General features: G+C 55.3%; 2 protein-coding genes across 5 annotated transcripts; one reads left to right on the plus strand and one right to left on the minus strand.

Annotated features, from left to right (window-relative positions):
• Positions 1-8,012: 8,012 nt before the first annotated feature.
• Positions 8,013-24,833, plus strand: NPAS1 (neuronal PAS domain protein 1). 4 transcript variants are annotated; one of them, XM_081216524.1, is made up of 12 exons: positions 8,089-8,174; positions 9,249-9,431; positions 9,854-10,089; positions 16,791-16,864; positions 17,126-17,215; positions 19,244-19,418; positions 20,814-20,929; positions 21,125-21,282; positions 21,899-22,005; positions 22,457-22,604; positions 23,650-23,744; positions 24,281-24,833. In XM_081216524.1, the coding sequence occupies exons 2-12, from the start codon at positions 9,310-9,312 to the stop codon at positions 24,742-24,744; spliced, it is 1,785 nt and encodes a 594-aa protein (XP_081072650.1). In that variant the 5' UTR covers positions 8,089-8,174; positions 9,249-9,309; the 3' UTR covers positions 24,745-24,833. The 4 variants fall into 4 exon arrangements, with proteins under 4 accessions (XP_081072648.1, XP_081072651.1, XP_081072649.1 ...); XM_081216522.1 differs by lacking the exon at positions 9,249-9,431 and having other exon boundaries at positions 8,013-8,174; positions 9,660-10,089; XM_081216525.1 differs by lacking the exon at positions 9,249-9,431 and having other exon boundaries at positions 8,013-8,174; positions 9,660-10,089; positions 22,504-22,604; positions 24,281-24,367.
• Positions 24,834-24,978: 145 nt separating this feature from the next.
• TMEM160 (transmembrane protein 160) lies at positions 24,979-27,311 on the minus strand. The gene is made up of 3 exons (XM_081216526.1): positions 27,070-27,311; positions 25,871-25,963; positions 24,979-25,326 (listed from the first exon to the last, which is right to left on the minus strand). Exons 1-3 carry the CDS (start codon positions 27,275-27,277, stop codon positions 25,061-25,063), a joined length of 567 nt encoding a protein of 188 aa, XP_081072652.1. The 5' UTR covers positions 27,278-27,311; the 3' UTR covers positions 24,979-25,060.
• Positions 27,312-27,796: the final 485 nt, after the last annotated feature.

The raw sequence follows: 27,796 nt of genomic DNA on the forward strand, positions 1-27,796 counted from the left end.
CATACATACATTTTAAAATAAATAAATAGGGCTTCCCTGGTGGCGCAGTGGTTGAGAGTCCGCCTGCCGGTGCAGGGGACAGGGGTTCGTGCCCCGGCCCGGGAGGATCCCGCGTGCCGCAGAGCGGCTGGGCCCGTGAGCCATGGCCGCTGAGCCTGCGCGTCCGGAGCCTGTGCTCCACAGCGGGAGAGGCCACAACAGTGAGAGGCCCGCGTACCGCAAAAAATAAAAAATAAAAAAATAATAATAATAAAATAAAAATAAAAACTAACAGTAAATCAACCATACTTCAACTTTTAAAAATTGATTAAAGAAGAAAAAAGTATCTTTAAAAAAGAAAGCTAATAATTTTTGGACACTTACAAGGTATCAGGCCCTGTTTTCTTATCACCACTTTCAAGATGAGGAAACCAAGGCACAAAAGAGCCAAGTGACTTGTCCAACATCACAAGCTAGTAAGTGGGAGCCAGGATTTGAACCCCAAAGCCCACGGCTCTTCCTGTGGCTACTGTAACAAATGACCGCAGACTGGTCATAACAACAGAAATGCCTCCCCTCACAGCTCTACCAGCCAGAAGCCCCGGATCAATGTGTCATCAGGGCTGTGCTTCTCCGAAGTCTCTAGAGGAGAGCTGTTCCTCGCCTCCTCCAGCCTTTGGTGGCTCCAGATGTTCCTTGGCCTCCCTCCAATCTCTGCCACCGTTTTCGCATGGCCTCCTCTTCCTCTAACCTGTGTATTTGTATTTTTCCTGGGCGTCTCCTCTTCTTTTTTATTTATGTATTTATTTATTTATTTTGGCTGCATGGTGGCTTGTGGGATCTTAGTTCCCCAACCAGGGATTGAACCCGGGCCCTTGGCAGTGAAAGCGAGGCAGTCCCAACCACTGGACAGCCAGGGGATTCCCTCCTCTTCTGTCTCTTATAAGGACACTGGTCGCTGGAGTTAGGGCCCATCCAGATAATCCAGGATGATCTCATATCAAGATCCTTAATTACAGCTGAAAAGACCCTTTTGCCAAATAAGGTCACGTTCACAAGTTCCAGGGTTAGGACATGGACATATCGCTTGGGGTGGGGTGGGGGCACTTCTCATCCCCCTACCACTCTGCCCCATGATACTAGTATTATTGTTGTCATCGGTATTGTGCTTATGACCTTGAAGGGCAGCTTGGGGCTGGAATAAAGTCGGAGACTCCCAGGACAACACCCAAGTGTCAGGCTGGGTGACACTTGGATGTGGGGCTATTTATCGAGTGGATGGGTGGTGTTTTCTTTCATTTCCCCCTTCCTTTATTCTCCCCAGTAATTGTCAGTACTTTACTAGCCTACCTAAAATCGCGCGCGTGCACATATGCACGCACACTCCCCTGCTTTATTTTTCTCTAGCACTTAGCTCCATCTGATGCAGATATTTCCTTGTTTTATCTGTTGTCCGACACCCCCACCTGGATGCGAGCTCCAGTGACAAGAATCTCTGCCTGTTTCTTCCCTGCTGGATCCCTGGAGCTTCTGACACATTTATAGGTGCTCAATAAATGTTTGCTGGCTGGATCAAAACCAAAAACAGAACAACTCTGGGGCCACATTGGGCTGCCCAGTCCAGTTCTCCAATGACTCTTCATTGTCCGTTTAATGTGCTTTAAACGAAAACAGTTTTACTCTCAGACCTGAACACGAGCTCCTCCGCTGACGGAATACACTCCTGGGTGCTGTACCCCATTAGCACCCCTGGTGGTCAGGGGAGACAGCTCCTTGACAGCCTGACTCTCAGAATCCTGGCCTCCAGCAAGGTCTGGCTCCAGGAACTCTCACTATAAGGTTGCAAAGTGCAGGAGTGAAAGCAGGAAGGATGAAGATCAGATGTGTGGTGGGACTTTCCAGAAACTGAAAGCCTGGAGGATGCTGGAGATTCAGGGAGTCACAGGTCTGTGCCAGGAGGTCTCAAGAGCAATGAGACTCAGCTTGGAGGGACTTCATTCGCTATAACCCCCTTGGGAGCTCAGACCCAACACCTGCCGCCCCAGCCCTCCTTCCTGCTTCACCTATTCAAGCAAGGGCAGCTCCATCCTCCAGGCACTGGAGCCAGAACTGCCACATCCCCTTGACTCCTCCTCTCTTTCTGTCATCGCCACATCTGGTCGCCAGCCAATCCCGGCAGCCCTGCCTTTGAAATATCTCCAGTATCCGACCATCTCTCCCAACACCCACTGCCTCCCTGGGGGCCACCATCACCTCCCACCTGGACTCTTCCAGTCGCCCCCTCAGCTGGGCTCCCGGCTTCTGCTCTCACCCTTTACACTTCGTTCTCTACCCAGCAGCCCAAATTGTCTTCAAAAATAGGAATCAGGGGGACTTCCCTGGTGGCGCAGGGGATAAGAATCCACCTGCCAATGCAGGGGACACGTGTTCGATCCCTGGTCCGGGAAGATCCCACATGCCGCTGAGCAACTAAGCCCGTGCACCACAACTACTAAGCCTGCGCTCTAGAGCTCGTGAGCCTCAACTACTGAACCCACGCGCCACAACTACTGAAGCCCGTGTGCCTAGAGCCTGTGCTCCACAGCAAGAGAAGCCACCCCAATGAGAAGCCCATGCACCGCAATGAAGAGTAGCCCCCGCTCGTCACAACTAGACAAAGCCTGCGCGCAGCAACGAAGACCCAACGCAGCCAAAAATAAATAAATAAATAAAATGAAAACGATAAGGTAAAAATTTAAAAAAATAGGAATCAGTCTTTTTCATATATTCAGACATATTTTTATTACATTAAGGTTGTACCCTATTTAAATGAATAGTATCGAAATCAGTTTGTAACATGAGTTTCTTAGAGGTAAAATAAATGTCTTCATCACACTTAAAAAAAAAAATAGGAATCAGGACTTCCCTGGCGGTCCAGTGGTTAAGACTCCGCACTTCCAATGCAGGGGGTGTGGGTTCGATCCCTGGTTGGGGAACTACGATCCCACATGCTGCACAGAGAGCAGCCAAAATAATAAATAAATAAACAAACAAACAAATAAATAAATAAATGGAATTAGATCAGGCCCCTCCCCAACCTAACAACCTCCAGTCCCAGTGAAAACCAACCCCTCCCCGAAAGTCCCTGCCCACTGCAGCTGACCCAGACACACGCAGGCTTTTTAATTTTTTCTCCCTAGTTCCTCCGTTCTACCTCAGGGCCTTTGCACTTGCCATTCCTCTTGCCTGGAGCACTTTTCCTATCGATTCATCTCATCTCAGGCTTCCCAGCAAATGTCACCACCCTTGAGAAGGCTTCCTGTCACCATAACTACCCTCCAGTCACTCTCTCACCTCACCCTGTTTTATTTCCTTCACAGCACTCAGTATGAGCAGAAATCATCTTTTTAATTTACTTGTTTACTTGTTTGCCCCCCATATACACACATAAGGACCTTGTCTGTTTTGTTCACTGATGTCTCCCCAGCCCCTGGCACATAATAGTTATTCTTTTTTAGGATTGAGGAATTGCATTATGTTTACTTATACATTCTCGTCAGATGCATACATGGTTTAAAAATTTAGTTAAAAAGAATTCTGGGACTTCCCTGGTGATCTGGTGGCTAAGAATCCGCCTGCCAATGCAGGGGACATGGGTTTGATCCCTGGTCCGGGAAGATCCCACATGCCGCGGGGCAACTAAGCCCGTGCGCCACAACTACTGAGCCTGCACTCTAGACCCCACGAGCCACAACTACTGAAGCTCGCATGCCTAGAGCTCGTGCTCCACAATAAGGAAGCCACCACAGTGAGAAGCCCGTGCAACACAACGAAGAGTAGCTCCCGCTCAACACAATTAGAGAGAAAACCCACGCGCAGCAACGAAGAAGACCCAACACAGCCAAAAATAAAATTAATTAATTACTTTTTAAAAAGAGTATAGTTTTTTTGTTTTTTGGGGTTTTTTTTTTTGCAGTACGCAGGCCTCTCACTGTTGTGGCCTCTCCCGTTGCGGAGCACAGGCTCTGGACGCGCAGGCTCAGTGGCCATGGCTCACGGGCCCAGCCGCTCCGCGGCATGTGGGATCCTCTTGGACCGGGGCACAAACCCGTGTCTCCTGCATCGGCAGGTGGACCCCACACCACTGCGCCACCAGGGAAGCCCCAAAAAGGACTCTTGACAAAGGTTTGGGGGAAATCTAGGAGGGCTGGTGTTACCATCTGGGGCCTGAAGGGGTAGGGAAAGGGCTGTTAAGGGACCCTGGGACTGTGGCAGTCGAGACCTTCATGGTCTCATATCCTACACCTCCTGCCCTAGCCTGGGTTCTCAGCTGCTCAGCTGCATACAGCTCTCCTTGGCCTTCCTCAGCTTTGGAGACGTTTCCCATCAAAGCTCGGAGACCCCACCACTCCCAAAGCTGCCTGGGTGGAAGAGATGGGGGAGGATGGTATATGTCCTTGAGAGGTGGTGAGAGCCCTGTAACCAGGGGGAATCAAGGAGAGGGACAAGGATTTTAGTAGGCAATAAAAATATGGATGTGTGTGTGTGTGTGTGTGTGTGTGTTTGGAGGGTTCCAATGACTTCTCCTTAAACAGTCTCATTTTTCCTTATTAAGAGAGTGTACTTTTAGGGACTTCCCTGGTGGCGCAGTGGTTAAGAATCCGCCTGTCAATGCAGGGGACACGGGTTCGAGCCTTGGTCCGGGAAGATCCCACATGCCGCGGAGCAATTAAGCCCATGCGCCACAACTACTGAAGCCCACGCGCACCTAGAGCCCATGCTCTGCAACAAGAGAAGCCATTGCAATGAGAAGCCTGCACACGGCAATGAAGAGTAGCCCCCGCTCGCCGTAACTAGAGAAAGACCGCGCGCAGCAAAGAAGATCCAATTCAGCCATAAATAAATAAATTTATGTTTAAAAACTATACTCTTGGGCTTCCCTGGTGGCGCAGTGGTTGAGAATCCGCCTGCCGATGCAGGGGACACGGGTTTGTGCCCCGGTCCGGGAAGATCCCACATGTGTATATATTATATACACATATTATATACACATATATATTATATACACATATATGCAAGTGCATGGCCAATGAGCCTGCGCGTCCGGAGCCTGTGCTCCGCAACGGGAGAGGCCACAACAGTGAGAGGCCCGCGTACCGCAAAAAAAAAAGTCCTTTTTGAAATGCCCCTCGGTTCCCAGCTGGAGGGCCCCAGGTGTCTCCTCCTGGGGCCCCGCCTGATGCACACCCTGACCCAGAAGCTGTCCTATTTTTTCCCAACTGTATTACCAGAGCTGCAGAAGGGCACAGACATCACAGAGCAGCCCCACCCACTTCACTGATGGGAAGCTGAGACCCCAAATGGTGTGTGTTTTTCAGTGACTTCCTGAGTGGTGTAGAGGTAACATGATTTGCGTCTGGTTATATGAGGGCGATGTGTCTTTGTATGTACATATCACATCTAGCATATTTAATGCCTGGCTCTATTCTCAGCTTCAAATGGCTTAACTCAGCGATTCTCAGATTTTTTTGTCTCTTTACATTCTTAGGGAAAACCAAAGAGCTTTTATTTCTGTTTCATAAGCCATGTCAGAAATTAAAACTGGAAGTTTTTGGGACTTCCCTGGTGGCACAGTGGTTAAGGATCTGCCTGTCAATGCAGGGGACATGGGTTCGAGCCCTGGTCTGGGAAGGTCCCACATGTTGCAGAGCAACTAAGCCCGTGCACCACAACTACTGAGCCTGCGCTCTAGAGCCCATGAGCTACAACTACTGAGCCCTCGTGCCACAACTACTGAAGCCCGCGTCTAGGGCCCATGCTCTGCAACAAGAGAGGCCACTGCAATGAGAAGTACGTGCACTGCAACGAAGAGTGGCCCCTCCGCTCGCCGCAACTAGAGAAAGCCCACGCGCAGCAACGAAGACCCAACGCAACCAAAAATAAATAAATAAATAAATTTATAAAAATAAACCTGGAAATTCTTGAAGATGATTCAAAATTCATTTTTAAATAGCAATAATAAACACATTACAGGCTAACATAAATAACATATTTTATGAACAATTTTAGTGAGAATAATGTCATTATTTTATACTTTTGCAAACCTCCTCAAAGTCCAGCATAACAGAAGACTGTTGGATCCTCCTGGCTGCTTCTGCATGCAATCTGCTGTGATATCACATGCCATGCAGCTTCTGGAAAACCCCACCTGGCACTCATGGGAGAATGAAGTGAAAAAGGCAGAAAATGTCTCGGTATGAAAATTTGACCTCGCGGACCCCCTGAGATGGTCTCAGGAACCAGTGCCCAGGTCACACTTTGAGAACTGCTGGCTGGACTTATTTAATGCTCACAATGATGCTAGGAGGTGGGTACTAAAATGAAATTATCCCTGATTTACAAGGGAGAAGGCCCAGAGTGGTGAAGTTACTTGTCCAAAGTCACACAGCAGTAAGAGGTAGAGCTGCAGTCTGAACCCCAGAAATTAGGCTCTTAACCTCAACAAGATCTGTGTGTGTGTGTGTGTGATCATAAATTGTATAGTATGAGTGCACTTCTCAAGGCCTGGCATGGCACCTGCCCAGGTCACACAGTCAGGAAGTAGCATCAGGAGTTAAGAGCCAGTGCTCTGAGCTTGAATCCCTTACCCTGATACCCTAACAAGTCTCTCTGAGAAGAAACAGGAAATTATTATTAGCTGACAGACCATCACCAACAGGCTATCTAGTCTCTCTATGCCTCAGTTTTGTGTGTGTGTGTGTGTGTGTGTGTGTGTTTTTGTTTTTTGTTTTTTTTGCGGTACGCGGGCCTCTCACTGTTGTGGCCTCTCCCGTTGTGGAGCACAGGCTCCAGATGCGCAGGCTCAGCGGCCATGGCTCATGGGCCCAGCCGCTCCACGGCATGTGGTATCTTCCCGGACCGGGGCACGAACCCGTGTCCCCTGCATCGGCAGGTGGACTCTCAACCACTGCACCACGAGGGAAGCCCTATGCCTCAGTTTTCCTAGTAAAATGGGCTTAGTAATAGAGCCCAGCTCAGAACCTTGCTGTGGGGAAAAAAATTTAGCAGAACATAAAAGATTAGCTCCCAAGTTGTTCAGTGTGGTTATCCAGAGCCACTTGAAGAGTGTTCCCATCAGCCAGTGCGCATGAGGGTTCAGAGGTGTGTGCCTTGGTTTCTCTATCCAATCAGACAGAGGAACTCTTGCTCTCTGCCAGCCTCCACCCACCTGCCTCTCCTAAGACTCCTGTCCCACCTTCATTAGTTGCATTGTGGTCTCCTAGGAGCACTTAAGCACCTGGAAACCCCCATGCCAGGCTGCTGAAGGGGCTTGGGAGAGAGAGGTGTAGTATCTCCTACCAGAGTGGGAAAGGCCTGGCTCAGTCACCTGGGTCCCCAGTTCTCTGTGGGAGGTGCTATAACTCCTTAGTTCCCATTTATGGTCTAATGGGAAGCTCTGATATCGGGGTTCCCGTGGGAGCAGTGGTGGGTATAAGACCCCAGGATCCTGGTCTCTGAAGTTCCTCGGATACCTGTGTCCCAGTCCCTGGGAGGTCCAGTTGTCAAATCCTGCTCTTGTAAGGAGGGGGGCAGAGCTTGGGTGCAAGGTCACCTTCTTGTCCAGGGAGTCTTGCTGACACCCTTAAATTCTCTCCTGGAAAAGAGTCTCTAACACCTGGATTTGTGCCCCTGGAGGGGGCACCGACGTCTGGGTCTCCACCCCTAAAAGAGACTCAGGTGCAAGGTGCCCGCCTTATCCCGAGGGGCTGCTGGGGTGCCGGGTTCTCTTGGGGAAGATGGGATGATAGTCCCTCCCAGTGGGGTATAGAGATGGTGCCCGGACTCTGGTGTTCTTCTCTCGGGGTGGGGAAGCTGACTTCGACGTTCTCGTTCTGGTGGGGTGAGGGGACTCGGACATCAGAGCAGCCCGGAACTCCCTTGCTTGGAACCCCCTACCACGGAAAAGGCCGGAGTGGCTGGAGCTGGGCTGGACCCAAGGGCGGAGTCTGTGGGCGTGGCTCCAGCAGGCCCCGCCCCCGCCCGCCAGCGCTGTCCCCGCATCTCGAAGTCTGCGAGGCCTCGGTGGGCGCTGAGAGCCTAGCGCCACAGCCCGCGAGACTCGCCGAGCCCGGCCCGCCCCGGGGTCTATGGGGCCGCTCCTCTGCTGCGCCGCCCGGCCGGCCCCACGCCGTGCCCGGAGCCTGACCCGTGGCCAGGTAAAGAGGCTGTGGGTACTGCGGGAAGGGAACGCCTGGGGGCTGGCATGAGAGGACAGGGAACTCCTGGGTCCTGGAGGAAAAGGGGACCGGAACTCCAGTGTGCTGGGAGCTAGGGCATCGGAACGCCTGTATCCCGAGGCTGAGGGAGGGGGCGCACAGATGTTGGGTCCTGGAGAAATAGGGGGCTGGGGGATCTGGACGCCAAGGTCTAGGGCATCGGGACACTTGGTTGGGGAGGCTTGGGGACGGTGTGGATATGGGGAGCGGGGGTGGATCCTGAATGCCTAGTCCTGGAGGAATGAAGACCTAATTCAACACGTTCCTTGTTCTGGGGGATCTGGAAACTAGGACACTTGGGCCCCGAGTGTCTGGTCCATCCTGGGGGCGTCCTCGGGCTGAGGCTCTGGCCACTGCATCTGGGGTTGAGGCTCGCACGTCCGGGCCTTCAGGGAGGAAGTTGTGGTTGCGGAGATTTGGCTGCCTGGACACGTGGCATCACCCCGAGGGGCTGGGGGTGATCCTTGGGCAGAGCATAGGGTGGGGTCCCTGGTCTCTGTCCCCCCTACCTCCTTAGCCCAGCCCGGGAAATAGGCGCACGTCAGATGCAAGGAACCGGACTCCTGGGATGGGCTTCTGGGGGCGGATTCCCCGAGGCAGAGGGCTCTGGGGGCTGCAGCCGGGCGCGCCCTGGCCCCGGCGAGGCGCCCGCCCCCCGCCTGGCTTGGGCATGCTTGGCACGCAGCGCGCGGGCCGGTCGGATCCGTATGCGCGCCGCGTGCGCCTATTGGTATGCGGGAGCCGGCCCGGCGCGGGCGTGAGGCGGGCGCTCTAGCGGGCGGCGCGGGGGAGGCGGCGGCGGGGCACGTCCTCGTCCTGAGCTTCTCCCAGAGCCCGGCGCGGTGAGAGCTGCAGACTGTGTAGCGGGGCCCCCAGGGAGGGGAAACTGAGGCAGCATCTAGCCGCAGCTCTTTGCTGGGACCCTGCGCCCCACGCGGACCTCGGTTTCCCTAGCAGGTGCCCCACTTGCCCCCTCGGGCGCTGAGCGCTGCCTCCCGCTCCTTCCCGCTGCAGGAGACGCGGCTCTCGAGTTCCGCAGGCTGCTCTGAGCCCGCCTGAGCGGGTCTCCGCGGAGATGGCGGCCCCCTACCCCAGCAGTGGCGGTGGAGGCGAGGTCAGGTGCGGGGGAGGTCGCGGCGGCAGCGTCCCTTGGGACTTTCTGCCGGGGTTCGTGGTCAAGACCCCGCCCGGACCCTGGTGAGCAAAGCTCCGCCCCTCGGGCTGTGGCCCCGCCCCCAAGGCGGTGTCCCGGGAGGATTCACACTCACCTTCTGCCCCGCCCCCTCGGGCCAGAATTTCTTACCCGGAGTTGCTCAACTGTTGTTCTGTAACACCCACCCCACACACCTGGCGTTCTGTTCCTAGCCCCCTTCCTCGGAATTCCTACCCAACATTCTTCTCTCCTCTTCCTCCTCCTTCCCTCAGAATTTACACCCCAGGTTCTGCTCCACGGCGGGGTGTAGAAGTCACACTCAGGCTCTGCCCCACCTCCGGAGTGTTGAATCAACTTTCAACATCCCGTCCCGTTCCCGGGGCCCCAAGAGGCGAGGCTTGTCCCCCAACCCCAGACCCCTGAGTCTCCGGGCCCCGCTGACGCCCCCTCCGCGCCGCCCGCCCAGCCTGCAGGCGCAGCGCAAGGAGAAGTCCCGTAACGCGGCGCGCTCGCGGCGCGGAAAGGAGAACCTGGAGTTCTTCGAGCTGGCCAAGCTACTCCCGCTGCCCGGAGCCATCTCCAGCCAGCTGGACAAGGCGTCCATCGTGCGCCTCAGCGTCACCTACCTCCGCCTGCGCCGCTTCGCCGCTCTCGGGGCGCCACCCTGGGGATTGAGGTCCGCGGGGCCTCAGGCTGGCCTAGGTGAGTGCGCATGCGCGGGGGTGGGGGTGGGGGTCCAGGCACGCTCCCCCGGTGCAGGGCACCCGTTATCTGAGGGTGCGCGCCAGCTCTCGCCCAGCTCCTGCACCCGGAGGGAGTACAGGAGTTGGAGTCAGACCTTTTGTGTGTTCCTATCAGGCGGCTTCTACTGTCCAAGCCTCAGTTTATTCATCTCTAAAACGGGCTCACCAGGTTGGGACGATTTCATGAACTCTGGCCTAATCACAGGCCTGGCCACACTGGATCATACCACCAGTTAATGCTATTATTGTTATCAGGGAAAATGAATCATTATTATCACAAAGGAGATTATCACAGCGCCATGGGCGTGACAGGGGGGACCCAGCCTGGGCCTCCTATCCACTAATGGGCAGGAAACTCCCGCACTCAGACCTGAGGGACCCCAGAGGGAACCTCTAGAGTCTGAATTCCCAGTTTGGGATGCGGGAAGGAGACAGGATAATATGGCAGGTAAGATGGCGAGCTTCAGAAAGACGGGGGTCCCTGTCCCCACTCAGCCACTCCCCACCATTGTGACCCTGGGCAGGTCGCCTCACCTCTCTGTGTCTCACTTGTGAAATGGGAATCATGATGAAGCCCCTCCCCCACCCGCAGGGCTGAGAAGAGAAGATCTACCAGGTAATATGTATATGTGTAAAGACCCTAAACACACCTGGCACAGAGTAAACGATCAATGTCTAGCAAGCACTGTTATCAATGGTTACCTGCAGGTTTATTGAGCAGCTACTGTGTGCCTGCTACGGTTCTGAGCCCTGGAGATCCAGCAGGAAACAAACTGCATAAAAGTGCCTGCCCTGGACAGGCTGACATCCTACTGGCCAAGACACAATAACGAAATGCAATCAGTAATATGTTAAAATATAGAATATGTAAAACACAGATATATATAGATAGATAGATATCTACTTTCATTATTATTCAGACTTCATTATATAGAAGTGTTATGTTATTGTTATTACTTCTATTTTATGTTTTATTTCTTTACTCATGACGAGAAGAGAGCGAATTGTCTTCATCTGAGGTCGCAGGTGACAGGGACAGGGCACCCTAGGCTACTTCCCCCCCCCCCAAGAAGGGTTGTCCTTAAGGTGGGGTTGGAGGGGCTCCAATTCCCCTCCTGCCCTGGTCTCAGGGGGGAGGGGGGAGAGAAAATAGCATTGATTAAACTCGCAATAAATCACCATTTAAATTTAAATAATCCGGCTTCCCAGGCGGTAATTAGGCGAATTGACTGGCGCGGAGAGAATGCGGCATTAGCGCCGCTGATTACTGTCATTACCGCGAACAACATGTGCGCCGGCGGGGGATAAACATCTTGTCTATTGTCCCCAAGCCCCGGGAAGAGAAAGGGGGAAGACGCTGAGAGAGCCTCACCGGCGTCCGGCCTCCCCCATCCGTGCTTGCCGGGATGGCTAATTCAAGACCACTGACCTCAGCAACCTCCCTGCCTGTTCGTGGGAAGGGGGAGGGACAGGACTGTGCGCGGGGGAGGCACTGCGTGGACTCCCCCTGTACCCACAAAATTAAGAAATTCGGAGCATCTCCTGCTCTCCCGGGTCCCCAACAAGAGGCCAAGCACCTGCTTCGATAGTTCAGATGGGAAAACTGAGGACAGTGACTTAGCTGCCGTCAGAGAGCAAAGCATTGTGCCTCAAGCTCTCTGTAAAGGAGGGGGCTCCCGTGTTCTCCTCAAAAATAACAGCAGTAACATACCAGTCAAACACGGTGTTGAGTGCTGCATCCAAATTCACTTGCTAATCCTCTCAAAAATCTTCGGAGGGAGGCAATGCTATGTTCCCATTTTATAAAAGGGGAAAACTGAGACCCAGAGAGGTGAAGCTCTTTGCCCAAGGTCACACAGCTGAGAAGGGGCCCAGCTGAGATTCAGACTCAAGTGGCCTGGCTCCAGAGCCCACCTTCTCAACCACCATCCTTGGCATGCTTGTGGGTCTCCAGGGATGGGTCCTATGTTGCAGGTCTCGGCCTCTCTCTCTGGGCCTTACTCTACCATCTGTGAAATGGGATGACAGATGTTGAAGTCTAGCCAGGGGGCTCTAAGTCTGGGGAGGAGACAGCCTTGATCTCCTATCAGTGTTTGTCATTCATTCAACAAATGCCCAATGAATACCTTCCCTGCGCCAGGCACCGTTCTAGGTGCTGGGGACACAGCAGGGAACAGGACAAAGTCCCTGCCCTCAAAGGTGGGCCTACACACCTGACATGGTAGGTCCCTTGCCCCCCACCTCCCTGATATCACCTTTCTACCCCTCTGGCCTCTTCAACCCCCTCCCCCACATGAGCCACCTTGCTGTTCAGAGAAGCCTGTTCCCACCTCAGGACCTTTGCACTTGCTGGGCTTCCACCAGGAACTCCCTTCCCTTAGAATGTGGGCTTTTCAGTCAAGCCTTCCCTGACCACTCTATTAAAAATGACAACCCTGGGACTTCCCTGGTGGTCCAGTGGTTAAGACTTCGCCCTCCAGTGTAGGGGGTGCAGGTTCGATCCCTGGTCAGGGAGCTAAGATCCCACATGCCCAGGGCCAAAAAAAACAAAATATAAAACAGAAGCAATATTGTGGCAAATTCAATAAAGACTTTAAAAAGAGAGAGAGAGAGAATAGCACGTGGCATATAGTAGGTGCTTAAAAAAAAAAAGACAACCCCCTGCTCCCAGCATGTCCTATCTTCCTTTCCTGCCTTATTTCTTGCCATAGTACTAATCATCATCTAATACTATATATTTTTTATTGCTGTTGTTTATTGTGTTTCCCCCCTACAGCACCTTGTGTGCTGAGCCTAGAATAGTGCCTGGGGCAGAGTAAGGGGTCACTAAATATTTCTTGGGTGACTATAGAACTGCGTGAGAAGAGGAGGGGGACATCACAACTCACAGGTCAGGCACGGCCTCTCTGAGTAAGTGACCTTTGAGCTGAGACTGGAAGGAGGTGAGGGAAAAAAAGCTAGGAGAAAAGCTGGAAGGAGAGTTTTCCAGGCAGAGGGAACAGCAAGTGCAAAGGGCCTGAGGCAGGCAGCAATCAGCTTGCTAGATGCAGGCCACAGTTGTGAGGTCAGGGGCTCCAGAGAGGAGTAAGTGAGGCAGGAAGTGGTCAGCGGGTCAGGGGCCAGGTCCTGCAGGGCCTCTCAGGCCATGGTGAGGACTTTGGCTGTTACCCCGAGTGAGATGGGAGTCACAGAGGTGGTGGATGTGAGGGCAGAAGCTGGGAGCCCAGTGAGGAGGCAAGTGCAGTCGTCCAGGCGGGAGGTGGGGCAGCTAGACCAGGGTGGGGGCAGTGGGGTGAGAGGTGGTCGGATTCAGGTGATGCAGTGAGGGTCCAGCCTCAGGACTTGCAGAATATGGGTGAAGGTGTGGGAGAAAGCGAGGGTCAAGGTGGATGGTAAGGAAGCCTCCCCAAAAGGTAGAGGTGCCCGAAGTAGAGCTTATTCTAAGAAGAATAGTGCAGGACTCACCTACTGTGTACCTGGCTGTGTGCCATTTGCACGCATGAACCCATTCAGCTCCAGCCCTAGACCCATTTCACAGATGCAGTTGAGGAAAGTACAGGCAGAAATGCACCCACTCCAGTCCTCAGGCCTGCTCCCAGGGAGCAAGGCACTCTGATTATGGCAGGGGGCTCCCTCTCCCAGACTTCCAAAGCTAATGAAGTCCCAGCCCTTCATTAGTTGCCCTAGCCCAGGGCAGCAAATTCCTCAGGGCAGTTGAGAATGGGAGGTGGAGGGGGACCCCTGGGAGAAGTCTTGGCTTCTCCCCTCGGCCCCTCAGCGCCCCCTCTGTGTGTGGGGGAAGACGACAACTGGGACAGTTTTGTTCCAGCAGAGGCAGGCTCTGATAAGAAACTCAGCAAATGTTTGTTGAATGAGCGAATGATGGTTGGTCTCCGGATGTGACGAGGGGCCAGATCTGAGAGTAGGGAAGCGCCCACAGCTGAATCTGGGACACAGGAGCTGAGGTATTTGTGGGAGAGAGGAGGGAACACAGAGAGAGGAGTCAGGGAGTTGGTGGATTTGGGGCAGGGGGAGGCCGGGGGTAATAAGACACATCAGTCAGGGATGCGGACAGAGGCCGGGGAAAGGATGGGGGAACAGCAAGTGGCTGAGCCCTCCCCCTATACACACCCCCCTCCCGACGTGCCCATTAAGGCTGTTAATTGCAGCCGTTCAGTCTGACCTGGGCTGATCCTGTGAGAGGGAAAATGAAGGAATTAGCAAAAATGACAGGGGAAAATTGCGACAATTAGCAGGCGGCATTGTTCCCGCCTGTCACCCGGCTGGTTCCCGCTGCATCTCGGGGGAGGGGTCCCCATCACCCCACCCCCCAGTTATTGTTCCTGGAGTCCCAGGCGGGGGTGGAAAAAGGGTGTGAACAGCCGTGGGGATGTTGGGGGTGCTCCTGGGAGAGGAGGCGTGACCAAACATTAAGGGGCTGGGGGCGGGGCTTGGGAGCTGCGTCCTGATTGGGGGGGGAGGGGACGGCGTTTCGCCGCCTGGTGTTTTGATGGTCTGGAAATAACAATAGTAATCACGCTATTAATACTGATCCCAGCTCTGTTTCAGAGCACCTGCTGCATGCGGGCGCCTGGTAGGCCCTTTCAGTCCCCTAAGCCAACTGAATGCTCAACACCCCTGTGAGATCAGCTCGCTTGTCAAACCCACCTGACAGAGGAGGAAACTGAGGCACAGAGTAGTGAAGGCACTGGTCCCAGGGCACACAGCCAGGGAGGAACAGTCCTGGGACTTAACACCAGAACTGGACCCTCAGCCCTGCAGGAGCCAGGTGCTTGGCGACCCTCGAGGTCACTGGCTCCCCAATCTGGGCACGGACCCCTTGCGGGGGTCGTTCTCTGCAGGGTCAGGGAGGGCATTCTGGGTGGGAACAGAGTCCAGGAACACAGGGCCTCCGCCCACGCCCAGCATGGATGTCTGGCGCCCTCTGCTCCTCACTGCGGGGGATGGGTCGGCCTGTGTCTCTGTCTCCGTCTACTTCGCCATCTCTGTCTTCCTGCCACTTTCTCTGTATCTGTCTCTGTGCATCTCTTTCCCTCTGTCCCTCCATCTCTTTATGTCTGTCTGTCTTTACCTATCTCTGTCTCAGTTTCTCTGTGTCTATATATGTCTCTACCCCTCTCTCTTTTTAAAAAAATTTTATTAGGGTAAAATTTATATAACATGAAAGTCACCATTTTACAGTGTGCAATTCGGTGGCACTTAGCACATTCACAGTGTTGTGCAACCAGCACTTCTATCTAGTTCCAAAACATTTTCATCACCCTCCAAAAACCCTGTCCCATTAGCAGTCCCTCCCCATTCCTCCTGCCCCTTCCCCCAGCCCCTGGCAACCACTGATCTGCTTTCCATCTCTGGATTTGCCTCTTCTGAACGTTTCATATAAATTGAATCCTACACTGTGTAGCCTCTGTGTTCAGCTTCTTTCACTTAGCATAATGTTTTCAAAGTTCATTCACGTCGTAGCATGGATCGGTACTCCATTTCTTTTTATGGATGAATAATCTTCCATTCTATGAATATAGCACATTTTATTTATCCATTCATCAGTTAATGGACATTTGGGTTGTTTCCACCTTTTGGCTATTAGGAGTAATGCTGCTATGAACATTCATGTACAAGTATTTGTTAGAGCACCTGTTTTCAATTCTTTGGGGTGTATACCTAGGAGTGGAATTGCTGGGTTATATGGTAATTCTATGTTTGACTTATTGAGGAATTGCCAAACTATTTTCCAGAGTGGCACATCGTTTCACATTCTCACCAGCAATGCACGGGGGTTCCAATTTCCCCACAACCTCGCCAACACTTATTTTCTATTTTTTAAAAAAAATTCGAACCATCCTAGCGGGTGTGAAGTGATCTCTCATTGTGGTTTTGATTTGCATTTTGCTAATGACTAATGAGGTTGAACATCTTTTCATGTGTTTATCGGCCATTTGTGCATCTTCTTTGGAAGAATATCTGTTCAAACCCTTTTGCGCATTTTTGAATTGCGTTGTTCATCCTTTTGTTGTTGAGTTGTAATGCCCTTATTTCTTTCTCTATTTCCTTATATCTCTCTGTCCATCTATTTGTCTGTCTTTGTCTCTCAATGTCTCTTTCTCTGTCTCTCTGTCTCTCTCCTTTCCTGTCTCCTATCTGCCTCCTTCTCACCCTTCAGGTCTGAGCTCAAACACCCCCTCCTTCAACAGGCCTTACCCCATGCTTCTTTTTTTTATTTATTTATTTATTTATTTATTTTAAATAAATAAATAAAATGTTTTGGCTGCGTTGGGTTTTTGTTGGGTTTTGTTGTTCTTCAGTTGCGGCAAGCGGGGGCTAGTCTTCGTTGCGGTGCATGGGCTTCTCATTGCAGTGTCTTCTATTGTTGCAGAGCACAGGCTCTAAGGGCGCAGGCTTCAGTAGTTGTGGTACATGGGCTCAATAGTTGTGGCTCGCGGGCTCTAGAGCGCAGGCTCAGTAGTTGTGGAGCACGGGCTTATTTGCTCCGCAGCTCAAACATGTGTCCCCTGCATTGGCAGGCGGATTCTTAACGACTGCGCCACCAGGGAAACCCCCCATGCTTCTTTATTTCACACGACCTATTCGATTCTTCATAGGGCCAACAGGCCCTGGCCTCACCCCTCCCTCTTTCTCCAGCCCCAGGCCGCAGGGGCCCCGTGGCGCTGGTCTCCGAAGTCTTCGAGCAGCACCTGGGAGGACACATCCTGCAGGTGAGGCCCCTTCCCTGCCTGCTGCTCCTTGCTGCCACCTGGTGGCCGTCTCGGGAGAACCGCACCCTTTTCTCCAGCATCGGTCCCTTCGGGGAGCCCCAGAACTGGGAGGCAGAATGCTCAGGCTCCCCCTCCTGCTCCCCCTAGGGCTACTGAAGCGCTTTACCCCAGAATAATCCATCCCAGGCGGAGGTCCAGATTTCAGAACCTCTTACAGATGCCAGGCCCTCCTCTCCCCGACCCCGTCTCTCCCCACTCTAGTCCCTGGACGGCTTCGTGTTTGCCTTGAACCAGGAAGGGAAGTTCCTCTACATCTCAGAGACAGTCTCCATTTATCTGGGTCTCTCACAGGTAAGGGGCCCGCAGCAGCCTGCCTGGCCTGGCTCAGCTGCCATCTCCCTTGCCGGCCCTCCTCTCTCCTGGCCTCACCATCCCAGCATGGAAAAAAAAAAAAAAGGACTGGGTCTTTGGTCCCCAAAGTATGTTCCTTGGAACCCCACATGGCACCTAATATGGCTCCTCCTCCCAGGCAGAGAAGGGTTATTAAAGTAAGAGGTCGATTTGGAGAAAGCAAAATAGCAGAAAGATAAATTTGCCTATGAGTGGTTGCCAACTGTACCGTATTTACCAAAACTTGTTTATTCTTAACACTTTTAAAGGATTACAGCAATTCGTACTGGAAGGGTTTGGGTTTTCCAGCTTGGAAGATTTTCTGTGGCATTTTAGTTGACTAGTTTTCATTTTGCCTTTATTTCAACCCACTGTTTCTGTTCCAGCTCCTGCAGCTGGTGGCTGAAAGGTAAAAGGAGGGCAAAGAGAAGCCAAAAGCCCCCACCCCTGGAGTCGTGGCTCCTTGCAGCACCTTAGGCCTTGCCAATCCAATCAGTACAAATTGCTGTCAACTTTTATCATTTTTACAAAGATTTTGACAAATGGTAAATTTAGGAAATTCAGTGCATTGGTATTTGGCCTTCGTGAGCAGCTCTTCAGTGAGTTGTTGGAGGTTCCTGGAGGAGGAAGACCCTGAAGGGAGAATATGGACAAGAGGAAGGGAGGGAGGAAGAGTGGGGGGAAAGGCTCAAAGCTGGTGTGTGTGTGTGGGGGGGGGTGTTTAATGAGGGATAGAGGGAAGCATGTGACCCCAAGCCCAGGGTCAGTGGGATCCATGGGAGGTTTCTTTTCTTTTCTTTTCTTTTGCGGTACGCGGGCCTCTCATTGTTGTGGCCTCTCCCGTTGCGGAGCACAGGCTCCAGACGCGCAGGCTCAGCGGCCGTGGCTCACGGGCCCAGCCGCTCCACGGCATGTGGGATCCTCCCGGACCGGGACACGAACCCGTGTCCCCTGCATCGGCAGGCGGACTCTCAACCACTGAGCCACCAGGGAAGCCCCTCTTTTCTTTTTTTTTAAATTTTTAAATTTATTTTTATTTTTGGCTGCATTGGCTTTCCGTAGCTGCGCACGGGCTTTCTCTAGTCGTGGTGAGCGGGATACTCTTTGTTGCGGTGCGCAGCCTTCTCATTAAGGTGGCTTCACTTGTTGCAGAGCACAGGCTCTAAGGGCGCAGGCTTCAGTAGTTGTGGTACATGGGCTCAGTAGTTGTGGCTCGCGGGCTCTAGAGCGGCAGGCTCAGTAGTTGTGGCGCACGGGCTTAGCTGCTCCACGGCATGTGGGATCTTCCAGGACCCGGGCTCGAACCCGTATCCCCTGCATTGGCAGGCAGATTCTTAACCACTGCACCACCAGGGAAGTCCCATGGGAGGTTTCTGAGAGGAGGGCCATGGTCAGGGGAGTAACTTAGGGAGAGGTATGTACATGGGGACTGAAGGCCAGAAGACCAGTGAGGACGCTGGGACAGAAACACAGCAGGGAGAAGATGGGTGCGGGGACTGGGGAGGTGTGGAGATAAGGGGACTACTGTGAGAGATTTGAGGGATGAATTGAATGTAAAAGTCTGTCTAATTAAAAGGTTCTAACTCTTTAAAGAGTTTGAAAGCCATTCCACTGCTTGTGTCCTGATTTCCATCCTGTGAGTCATTTCAGGGCGCAGTTGTTTGCTGTATGGGGGTGAGTGAGTAAGCAAGAGCTGCGTATATGAAGGCTTACGACACCCCCATCCCAACCACATACACAGCTTCTTTATACTGTAGGCAGGGGCAGAAAATCCTTAATAATCTCTGGGTTTGAAGTGGGAGGGCACGGGAAGTGCCTAAGTTTTTATCCTCCTTTAAAAGGGTTTAAATATATATATATATATATATTTTTTTTTTTCTAATAAAAACACACACTGCTTGCAGGCGAGTGAGCCTGTGGCAGAACAGGCGGGCGAGTGACTGCGCGCGCACCTCACCCGCCCCCTGCATCCCCCTCCTTCGCCGGCAGGTGGAGCTGACGGGCAGCAGCCTCTTCGACTACATTCATCCGGGGGACCACTCCGAGGTGTTGGAGCAACTGGGGTTGCGGGCCCCGACCCCCGGGCCCCCCACCCCGCCCTCCGTCCCCTCCTCTTCCTCCTCCTCCTCCTCGTCCTCCTCGCTTGCGGATACCCCTGAGATCGGTAATTCCCAGCATCCCCAAAGAAAGAGGCCTGAGGGTAGCTTAGGGGATGCTGGGTACAATGTCTCCTTTATACAAAAACACTCTTGTTAGAGTTTTGCAAGCAAGTTTTTGTAAAATGAATCAGAGTCTAAATTGAGGTAGCGAAACGTGGCTCCCTAAGATTGCCTGGATCCCCAAGATTTGAACTTTAGAAAGACCCCTCTGGCTGCAGAGTGGAGGTGGGTGCCTGTGGGTGACAGATGGAACCAGGCTTTGGTAAATAATAATAACAACGTGTGCTTATTGGGCATTTACACGTGCCCTGCCTTTAAGTACATAATTTTATTAAATCCTAACCACAAGCCCACAAAGCAGGAGCTATGACTATCTCCATTTTATAGAGGAGGAACCTGGGGCACCGCATAGAGAGGGTAAGTGTCCCAGGTCAGCTGTAAGTGATTGAGCTGGACTCCAGCCCAGGCTTGTCTGACTCCAGCGCCTGTGCTTCTAGTCCTTCTCTCCAGTGGAAAATTCCACTCCATTTTGGGGAGGGTGTTGGAGATTACCCTTTTAGCTCTGAGATATTGGGGGACTGAGGTTATCTTTCTCATAAATAGGCTTTTCTTATATGGGGTTTGCTTAATACCCAAACCATCTGAGCTATCAGCAGTGCTTGCAAGCTTGGCGAGATGTTTGTGACACGTGTGGGTCTGTTAGGGAGCGTGATTATAGTTACACCTCAGTTTAAGGCACAGGGTCATCTGAGTGTGAGCATATTTATAAGACAGTTTCACAGGGTTTATAGAATAATCTGTATTTGTGTGGCTTATTTGTTGCTATAGCCCAAGCCCCCACTCTGTGCTCAGCCCTCTGTTGGGCAGGGCTGGGGACACAGTGGTGACAAGAGCCCCAGCCCCACCCTCCCGGGGCTCACAGTCCAGTGGGGGAGACTGACCCTGTCCCCAGACAGTGATGACCCAGAGTGGGCAGGGCTGGGGTAGGAGACCCCAGAGGGGCAGCTGACCCAGCCTGGGGGTCAGGGAGGACTTCCTGGAGGACATGTCTGATCTGAGACCTGGAGGTTGTGGCTAGAGATGATGTCAGGAGGAGGCAGTTCTTGCCAAAGTTTTGGGCCACGGTGAGGAGGAGCTGGGCTTTCCCCCAAGGGTACTAGGGAGCCATGGCAGGTTCAGAGCAGAGGAGGGATGGGGTCAGATCTGAGCTTTAGAAAGACCAGGCTGGGTGCTGCTGGGAGGGGAGGTTGATGTAGGATGTCAGTGGGCTTGTAGAACCAGTAGGTGCGTCTGTGTGACTGTGGCCATGACCCTGTGTCTGGATAGCTCTGCAGAGGGCAGGGGTGGCCCGTGTGTGTCCTCTTCAGGACCCCATAACCTTCCTTCACTCTTCGTCCCAGAGGCCAGCCCCACCGAGGTGCCCCCCTCCTCCCGCGTCCAGGAGCGCTCCTTCTTCATCCGCATGAAATCCACCCTCACCAAGAGGGGGCTGCACGTCAAGGCCTCAGGGTACAAGGTGGGTGTGAGCTCTCCGCCCTGACTCCCGGGTCCCCTCCCTGGCCCGAGGAGAGCGCCTGTATTCATGCCAGCTCTGTCCACGGGCCCCAGTTCTTGGGGATGACAGCCAGAGCCAGGCCCTGTGGCCAGGTTGTGATCCTCCCGCCCCACTGGCCCCGCCTTGCCCTCCTCCGATCGCGCCTGCCACCTTTAGGTCATCCATGTGACCGGTCGCCTTCGGGCCCGCGCCCTGGGCCTTGTGGCCCTTGGCCACACGTTGCCCCCGGCCCCACTGGCTGAGCTGCCGCTGCACGGACACATGATCGTCTTCCGACTCAGCCTGGGTCTCACCATCCTTGCTTGTGAGAGCAGGTACCGGGGTTGGGGGCTGAGGTGGGAGGATGGGGGAGCACTGGAGAGGGGGGTAGGCAGGAAGTCAGAGGAGCTCGGGGTCGGGGGTGGGGGCGGGGCCCTGGGGAGCCGCGGGAGGAGGGAAAGCCGCGGAGGGCGAACTGGAAGAGGGAGTGAAGGCGGAGGCTAGGGCGGGGCCCGGGGCGGGGCCTCTGGGATGGAGGCGGAGCTGTACTCGATTCCGAGAGACCCAGGCCCTCCCTTCTGCAGCGCTCCGCCCTTCCTTGCTCCTATTTCTCTCTGCCTCTCCGGCCTCTCATCTCTCACCCACTCTCCCTCACCACGCAGTGGGGGGAAATTAAATAGCGAAATAGTCTCCACTCACCAAGCGCCTCCGGAGTGGCCGGGCCACCCCACACCCAGGAGTGCCATCTGCTTGAATGCCCATAGCTGCCCGAGGAGGGACACTACTATTTTAAATATTCTCCCACCCATTTTACAGAGGGAAAAACTGAGACCCAGAGCACTCCAGAGCCAGGGTTTGGACCCTGAGGGATTCCAGAGCCAACCCTGCCTCTTTCTCCCCACCCCATGGTCTGGGACCCCTTCCCTCCTCTCTGTTGCCCCCTGCCCTCAGAGTCAGCGACCACATGGACCTGGGGCCCTCGGAGCTAGTGGGCCGCAGCTGCTACCAGTTTGTCCATGGACAGGATGCAACCAGGATCCGCCAAAGCCACCTGGACCGTGAGGACCCCTCACCCCAGACCTGAGCACCCCCACTGTCCCACTCCCTGGAAGTCCTTCTCCTGGGCTGACCACAGTCCCTCCTGCTGCCACCTCTGGGGGCTCCACTCAGCACAGGAAGAGCAGCAAGGAGATTCTGAGCAACGGCTCAGGATGGGGGCGTGGGGAGTAAGGGGAACCGTGGGGTCGCTCTGACCCACCCTTCAAAATCCAGGAGCCTTGATGCCGGGTTACCGCTCCGTCTTTCTGACTCGGGCTCTCTCTGCCTCCCTCTCTGTACTTTGCCTTTCTCTTCTCCACACTGTCTCACCCTTCCTGTTTCCCTGTTGCCCCCTCTCTGCCCATCTCCCTGTCCACCTCTCTCCCACTGCCTGTCTCTCTCTGCCCCTCTCACCTCATCCCGCCCCTACCCCATCCCTTCCGGTGTCTCCGGTCCCTGGGCTGGGCCCAGTGCTGGACAAGGGCCAGGTGATGACCGGTTACTACCGTTGGCTGCAGCGCGCCGGGGGCTTCGTGTGGCTGCAGTCCGTGGCCACCGTGGCCATGAGCGGGAAGAGCCCTGGAGAGCGCCATGTGCTCTGGGTCAGCTACGTGCTCAGGTGAGGGTTGCGCCCCTCTCCTCTCCCACGGGGAGCTCAGAACTCCCTCCAGAAGATTCTGCCAGCTCTCCCCACCTTCGGGTGGGGGCTCTTCAGGGAGGGCTTCTAGAAAAGGACAGATGTAGGCAGTGGTGGTGAAAACATGAAGGGGAACAGGGTCCAGTGAGAGTAAAGGCCTGGAGGAGGAATGAGCTTGCAGGAGGCCAGGGGTGGGTGGCGGAGTGACAAGCGCTTCCAGGGAGAAAGAGGCAGATATGAAGTGGCCTCAGGCCCAGGGTGCTTCTGGGGCACTGGGGAGCCATGGCAGGCTCTTACCAGGGGAGGGCCACCACAGAGCAGAGCAGATGATGGGAAGAAGCTGGAGGAGGGAAGGACGTTCCAGGCCGAGGCCCAGCACAGGCAAAGGCTCAGGGTCACAGCCGGACCCGTCCGAGGAACTACAGGGGGTGCTCTGGGCTGGAGTATAGAGTCTCGAGAGACGAAGCTTAGGATGGTGGTGGGGGCACTGGGGAGCCCTGGAAGGGTTTAGGGCTGGAGTCAGTCAAATCTGCTTCTTGGAAAGACCACTCTGGCTGCCATGTAGAGGGAGGTCTGTGGGACAAGACAGGGACTGGGAGGCCAGGGGCAGGTCCTGGGAAACGCCCGGCAGCACAGGTGGAGGAGGGGAGGCGGCCATCTGGCCATCTCTGGCTTTGCGGGGCCTGGGTCTGAGCCTCTGAGAGGAGCAGCAGGTTTGGAAGAAAGATGCTGAGGTCAGATGAGCATGAGGTACCCGGGGGACACTTAGGTGGTGACATCCAAGCAGCCACGGGCTGCAAAGGTTTGGCCTCGGGAGACTGGGCCAAGCTGGGCTAGAAGCCAACTTGGAGTTTGGGGTCCAATGATGAGTCCTAAGTGCCTCGGGCGGGGGCGGGGGGAAGTGTCTACACTCAGAGGGGGAGGGGAAGTCTACACTCACAAGACTGGCAGGCAGGAGGGAGTCTCCCCTCACCAAAGGCTGGGTGGCCCGGGACTCAAGCTCCCAATCCCATCTGTCTTGTCCCAGTCAAGCCGAGGGGGGCCAGATACCTCTGGACGCCTTCCAGCTTCCGGCCAGCGTGGCCCATGAGGACACGTCCAGCCCGGAGCCAGCACCCACAGGTGAGCTCACCTCCCACCCCAGCCCCTGGGAGGCTCCGAGTGGCCTCTGGGACCTGTGCTGTCTGGTGCGGAAGCCACTAGCTTCACATGTGGCTATTTACAGTAAGATTAAAATTAAAATTCCATTTCCTTAGTTGTACTCGCCATGTTTGAAGAGCTTGGTGGCCATAGGTGGCCAGTGCAGATATGGAACTTCCTTCCAGCCTCGAAGAAGTCCTGTTGGACAGCCTGCGTCCAGACCAGAGCCTTTGACATCTGGGGCATGGTCACGCTTTGTGGTGGTGGCCGTCCCATGCATTGTAGGGCATTTAGCAGCATGCCTGACTTCTACCCACTAGAATCCAGGAGTATCCTCCTCCCCAGTTGTGACAACCAAAAATGCCTCCAGACTTTGCCAAGTGTCCCCTAAGGGGACCAAACCCCTCCAGCAGAGATCCACGGGTCTTGACCACGGGGCGCCATTCTATTCCACAGATGGGAAGGCTGAGGGCTGGGGACACGCACACACGGAGCCCTTCAGAATCTTCCTCTTGCAGTGTCAGAGCCTCCAGTGGAAGGAAAGCAGGCCGTCCCCCCGCAGGAGGACAAGGCCCCCCAGCCCCGGGGCAAACCCATCAAAGTGGAGCCCGGCCCGGGGGAGACTGAAGACCCGGAGGACAGTGGGGATGAGAAGCCGTCTGGCCACCTGGCCCCAACGAGGCCCGAGTTCACGTCGGTCATCCGGGCTGGGGCCCTGAAGCAGGACCTGGTGGGGCCGTGGGGCCTGGCGCCTCCTGGGGACCCCCCACCTTCCCTCCTGCACACTGGCTTCCTGCCCCCCGTGGTGCGGGGCCTGTGCGCGCCTGGCACCATCCGCTACGGCCCTGCTGAGCTGGGCCTCGTGTACCCACACCTGCAGAGGCTGGGCCCAGGCCCCCCCCTCCCCGAGGCCTTCTACCCCGCGCTGGGCCTGCCCTACCCGGGGCCCCTGGGCACCAGGGTGCAGCGGAAGGGGGACTGAGGACTGGAACAGCCCCCCACGTGGCCGGACCTGGGGGATGGGTGGGGACCAGGGCTCTCAGCCCCAGTGAATTAAACGCCTGCTCCCGCTCTGTGGCTCCTCTCTGGGGTCAAGGAGCTCCTCTCTCCTTTTCTTCCTTCTTAGGTATCTCCGCGTGCCCCCCAGCGCCTTCCACCCCGACCCTCCTCGTTCGCTCAGCATCCCCGCAAAAGCAACCACCACTCGGAATCGGGAGCGAGGGAAGGGTCAGGTTTTAATGTCCCGGTCCTCGGGCCCCGGCAGTCCAGCGCCCGGCCATTCCCCGCGGCCCTGCGGCTCACTCCGGTGGCGGCCGGCCCGCCTCGTCCGGCCCTTCCGCCGCGGCGGTCCCGTCGTCTTCGGGCACCAGTTCCACGTCCAGCTCCAGCTGGCCCATGTAGAGGCCGACGGCACAAGCCCAGAGCAGGCCGGCGGCCAGCACGGCGCCCACGCCTGCGGCCGCGCCCCCCAAAGAGAGCTGCATGGGCCCCCGCAGCGCCGCCAGGCCCACCACATAGGAGGCGCCGCCCCACACCACACACAGGCCGCCCAGCAAGAAGAAGCCTGTGGGACAGAGTGCGGGCCGGCGTCAGCGAGGCTGATCCTGGGGACCCAGGCCGTTCACGGGACTGAGGTGGCCTTAGAAAGGGGATGGGGCACACTCAAGAGCGGGGTAGGGCTCAGGGACAGTACAGAGCCAAGGTCGGGGACAGGAGAAGGAATCGGAGGGGTGGCTAGGCTTGGAGGTGGGGGGCTGGTCCGAGAGCAAAGATAAGGCCGGAGGGGCAGGGGCAGGACCAGGCTGGGGGTGGGGCTGGGATAGGGACCCTCATCTTTGTTGAGAAGTCAGATTGGAAAGGATGAGGACCCACAGCCCTGCCCTGAGCCACCCCCTCTGGTGGGTCCAGTGCCCAGGAGGTAGGGATGGGGTGGGTGGAAGGTGGACACTCACAAGTGAAGGTGAGGCCGCTTCCGGTGGCGGAGGAATGAGGGGTTCTAGCGATGTTTACTCTGGGGGTTGACGGGATGGGGCAGGAGTCTACCTTCCCCAGTGGGGGCGGGAGCGCCCACTCTCCCTGGTGGGGGCGACACTGGGGTCTGCACTCACCGTAGGCGGCCTCCCGACCCATATCACTCTGCATGAAGGAGATGACCCCGATGCCTGATGCCAGGAGGCCATTGCGGAACCAGGAGAGGAAGGCTGGAGGGGGTGGGGCGGGGCGGAGAAATCAGCATCAGCCCAAACCCTGCTCTGCAGCCCCCCAGCCCAAACAGTCAAACCGACGGGCGCCTCTTCATCTCACCACCCAGTCTGGCGCCAAATCCCCACCTTGTCCTGGCGGTCCGCCTACCAAACCCTATCCCCCACAAACCCTCTCTCGTCTCCATCTCTGGGCCCCTCCCCACCCCAAACTCTGCAACACCAAAGATTCAAGACAGTCTGCAGAATCTGGCGGAGGATCTAAGATCAAAATTGCAGAACCTAAATCTGAGGACAGGAAGGTCCCAAGAGGTCATCTTGGTCAACGTCCTCCCCACATGTGTATCCCCAAGGGGTGCTCCCTCACTTCTTCCTCAGACCTCCCAACAAATTGTTACCCTCCCCCCCACTCCCCCAGGCCTCTCTCCAGCTTCCCCCTTCAGTTTTCTGAAACCTCACTATCTGCTGCTGGGTATGCTCTTCCTTGGTGTGGCATTAACGGGGACTAGTCGGGCTACAATCCCCCCACCCCTACCCCATCCTGTACCTACAAAACCAGTCCTCTCCAATCCGGACCCCCACCGCCCACATGAGGCTCCGCCCCCTGCAGCCAGGAGCAGCACGCCCTCCAATCAGCCCAGAGATTTTCTTCTATTGGTTGTTCCCTCTTCTAATCTGCAACTTCCTCCCTCTTCTGTGGGGCTCCACGCTCCCGCTTTATGCAGAGTGGTCGCCTCTTTAATCTGAAGTGGCCCATCCAACGAGGCCCCCTCTTGTAGGCAACTCCCCCGCCCATAGCCCTCTTTGGAAGCCTCTCCCACCCAGACAGCGCAGTTTGATAAGGCTGCCTGTCCTGGCCCGACCAACCTCTCCAATCCCTACTACACCCCATAAACCGGACCCACGGTCCCATCCACAAGCCCTTCTCCTATGCGGACAGACTGCGCTCTTGCAGCCTGCGCTTACACGGAAGCTCTTCTCCCTCCTGAGCCCGGGCCCCGTTTCCAGCAGAAATCCCACCACCATCCTCCACTCGCGCGCGCGGACAGCTCGGCTATGCGGAACCCCCTCTCCCAGCCGGGCCGACCCCAGCCACAGCCCCAGACCTGTCTCATGAGCCTTCCGGAGGAGCCAGGCGTCTGCGCGGTCCAGCTCGGACACTGGGGGCGGCGAAGCCCCAGCGCGGGGGCCGTGGCCAGGAGCAAAAGACCCCCGGGCGCCCCCGCTCCGGGGCCGCGGAGGCGGCAGCAGCGCCCCTCGGAAGCGGAGTCGGGCAAGGCGGGCAGCCCGAGCCCACCACCAGCCACCTCCCATGGTTCGCACTACGGCCGCAGCGCACCGCACCGCCCCATGGGCCGCCCGTAGGCTGAAGCGCACGTCACTCAGGCCTATCCGCTCATATATTGGTTTTGTGTGTGCCACTCAGGTCCGGTGCGCACTGTCCATTGGTTGAAATAGCGGCAATCCCTCCTCTGTCATCTGTGCCGGTACTGTGCGTCCCACCTTGCTTCTGGGGCTGGACTTCGAATCCCAGCGTTCATTGAGCAGGGGGAAGGCCGGTCTTCAGAAGTCGGAGGCGCGATGTCTTCCGGGACTTGTAGTTTTTGTTAATAACTTTAATAGCCAAAAAACAAAACAAAACTCGTGGTGCTTAATGTAGAACCTTTGCAAAATCTCGAAGAGCCCAGAGGAGAAAGTAAAATTCAACATTAATCCCACCAATGAGCGGTTACTGCTAATACTTAGTTGTACCCCTATTCCACCTTTTTTCTAGGCAGGTGTAAAAGGTTGCCGTTTGACAAATTAATTTTTTTCATATGGTAACAGTCAATC

Source organism: Mesoplodon bidens, assembly GCF_964165515.1.
Source record: "Mesoplodon bidens genome assembly, chromosome: 18".
Taxonomy (NCBI): Eukaryota; Metazoa; Chordata; class Mammalia; order Artiodactyla; family Ziphiidae; genus Mesoplodon; species Mesoplodon bidens.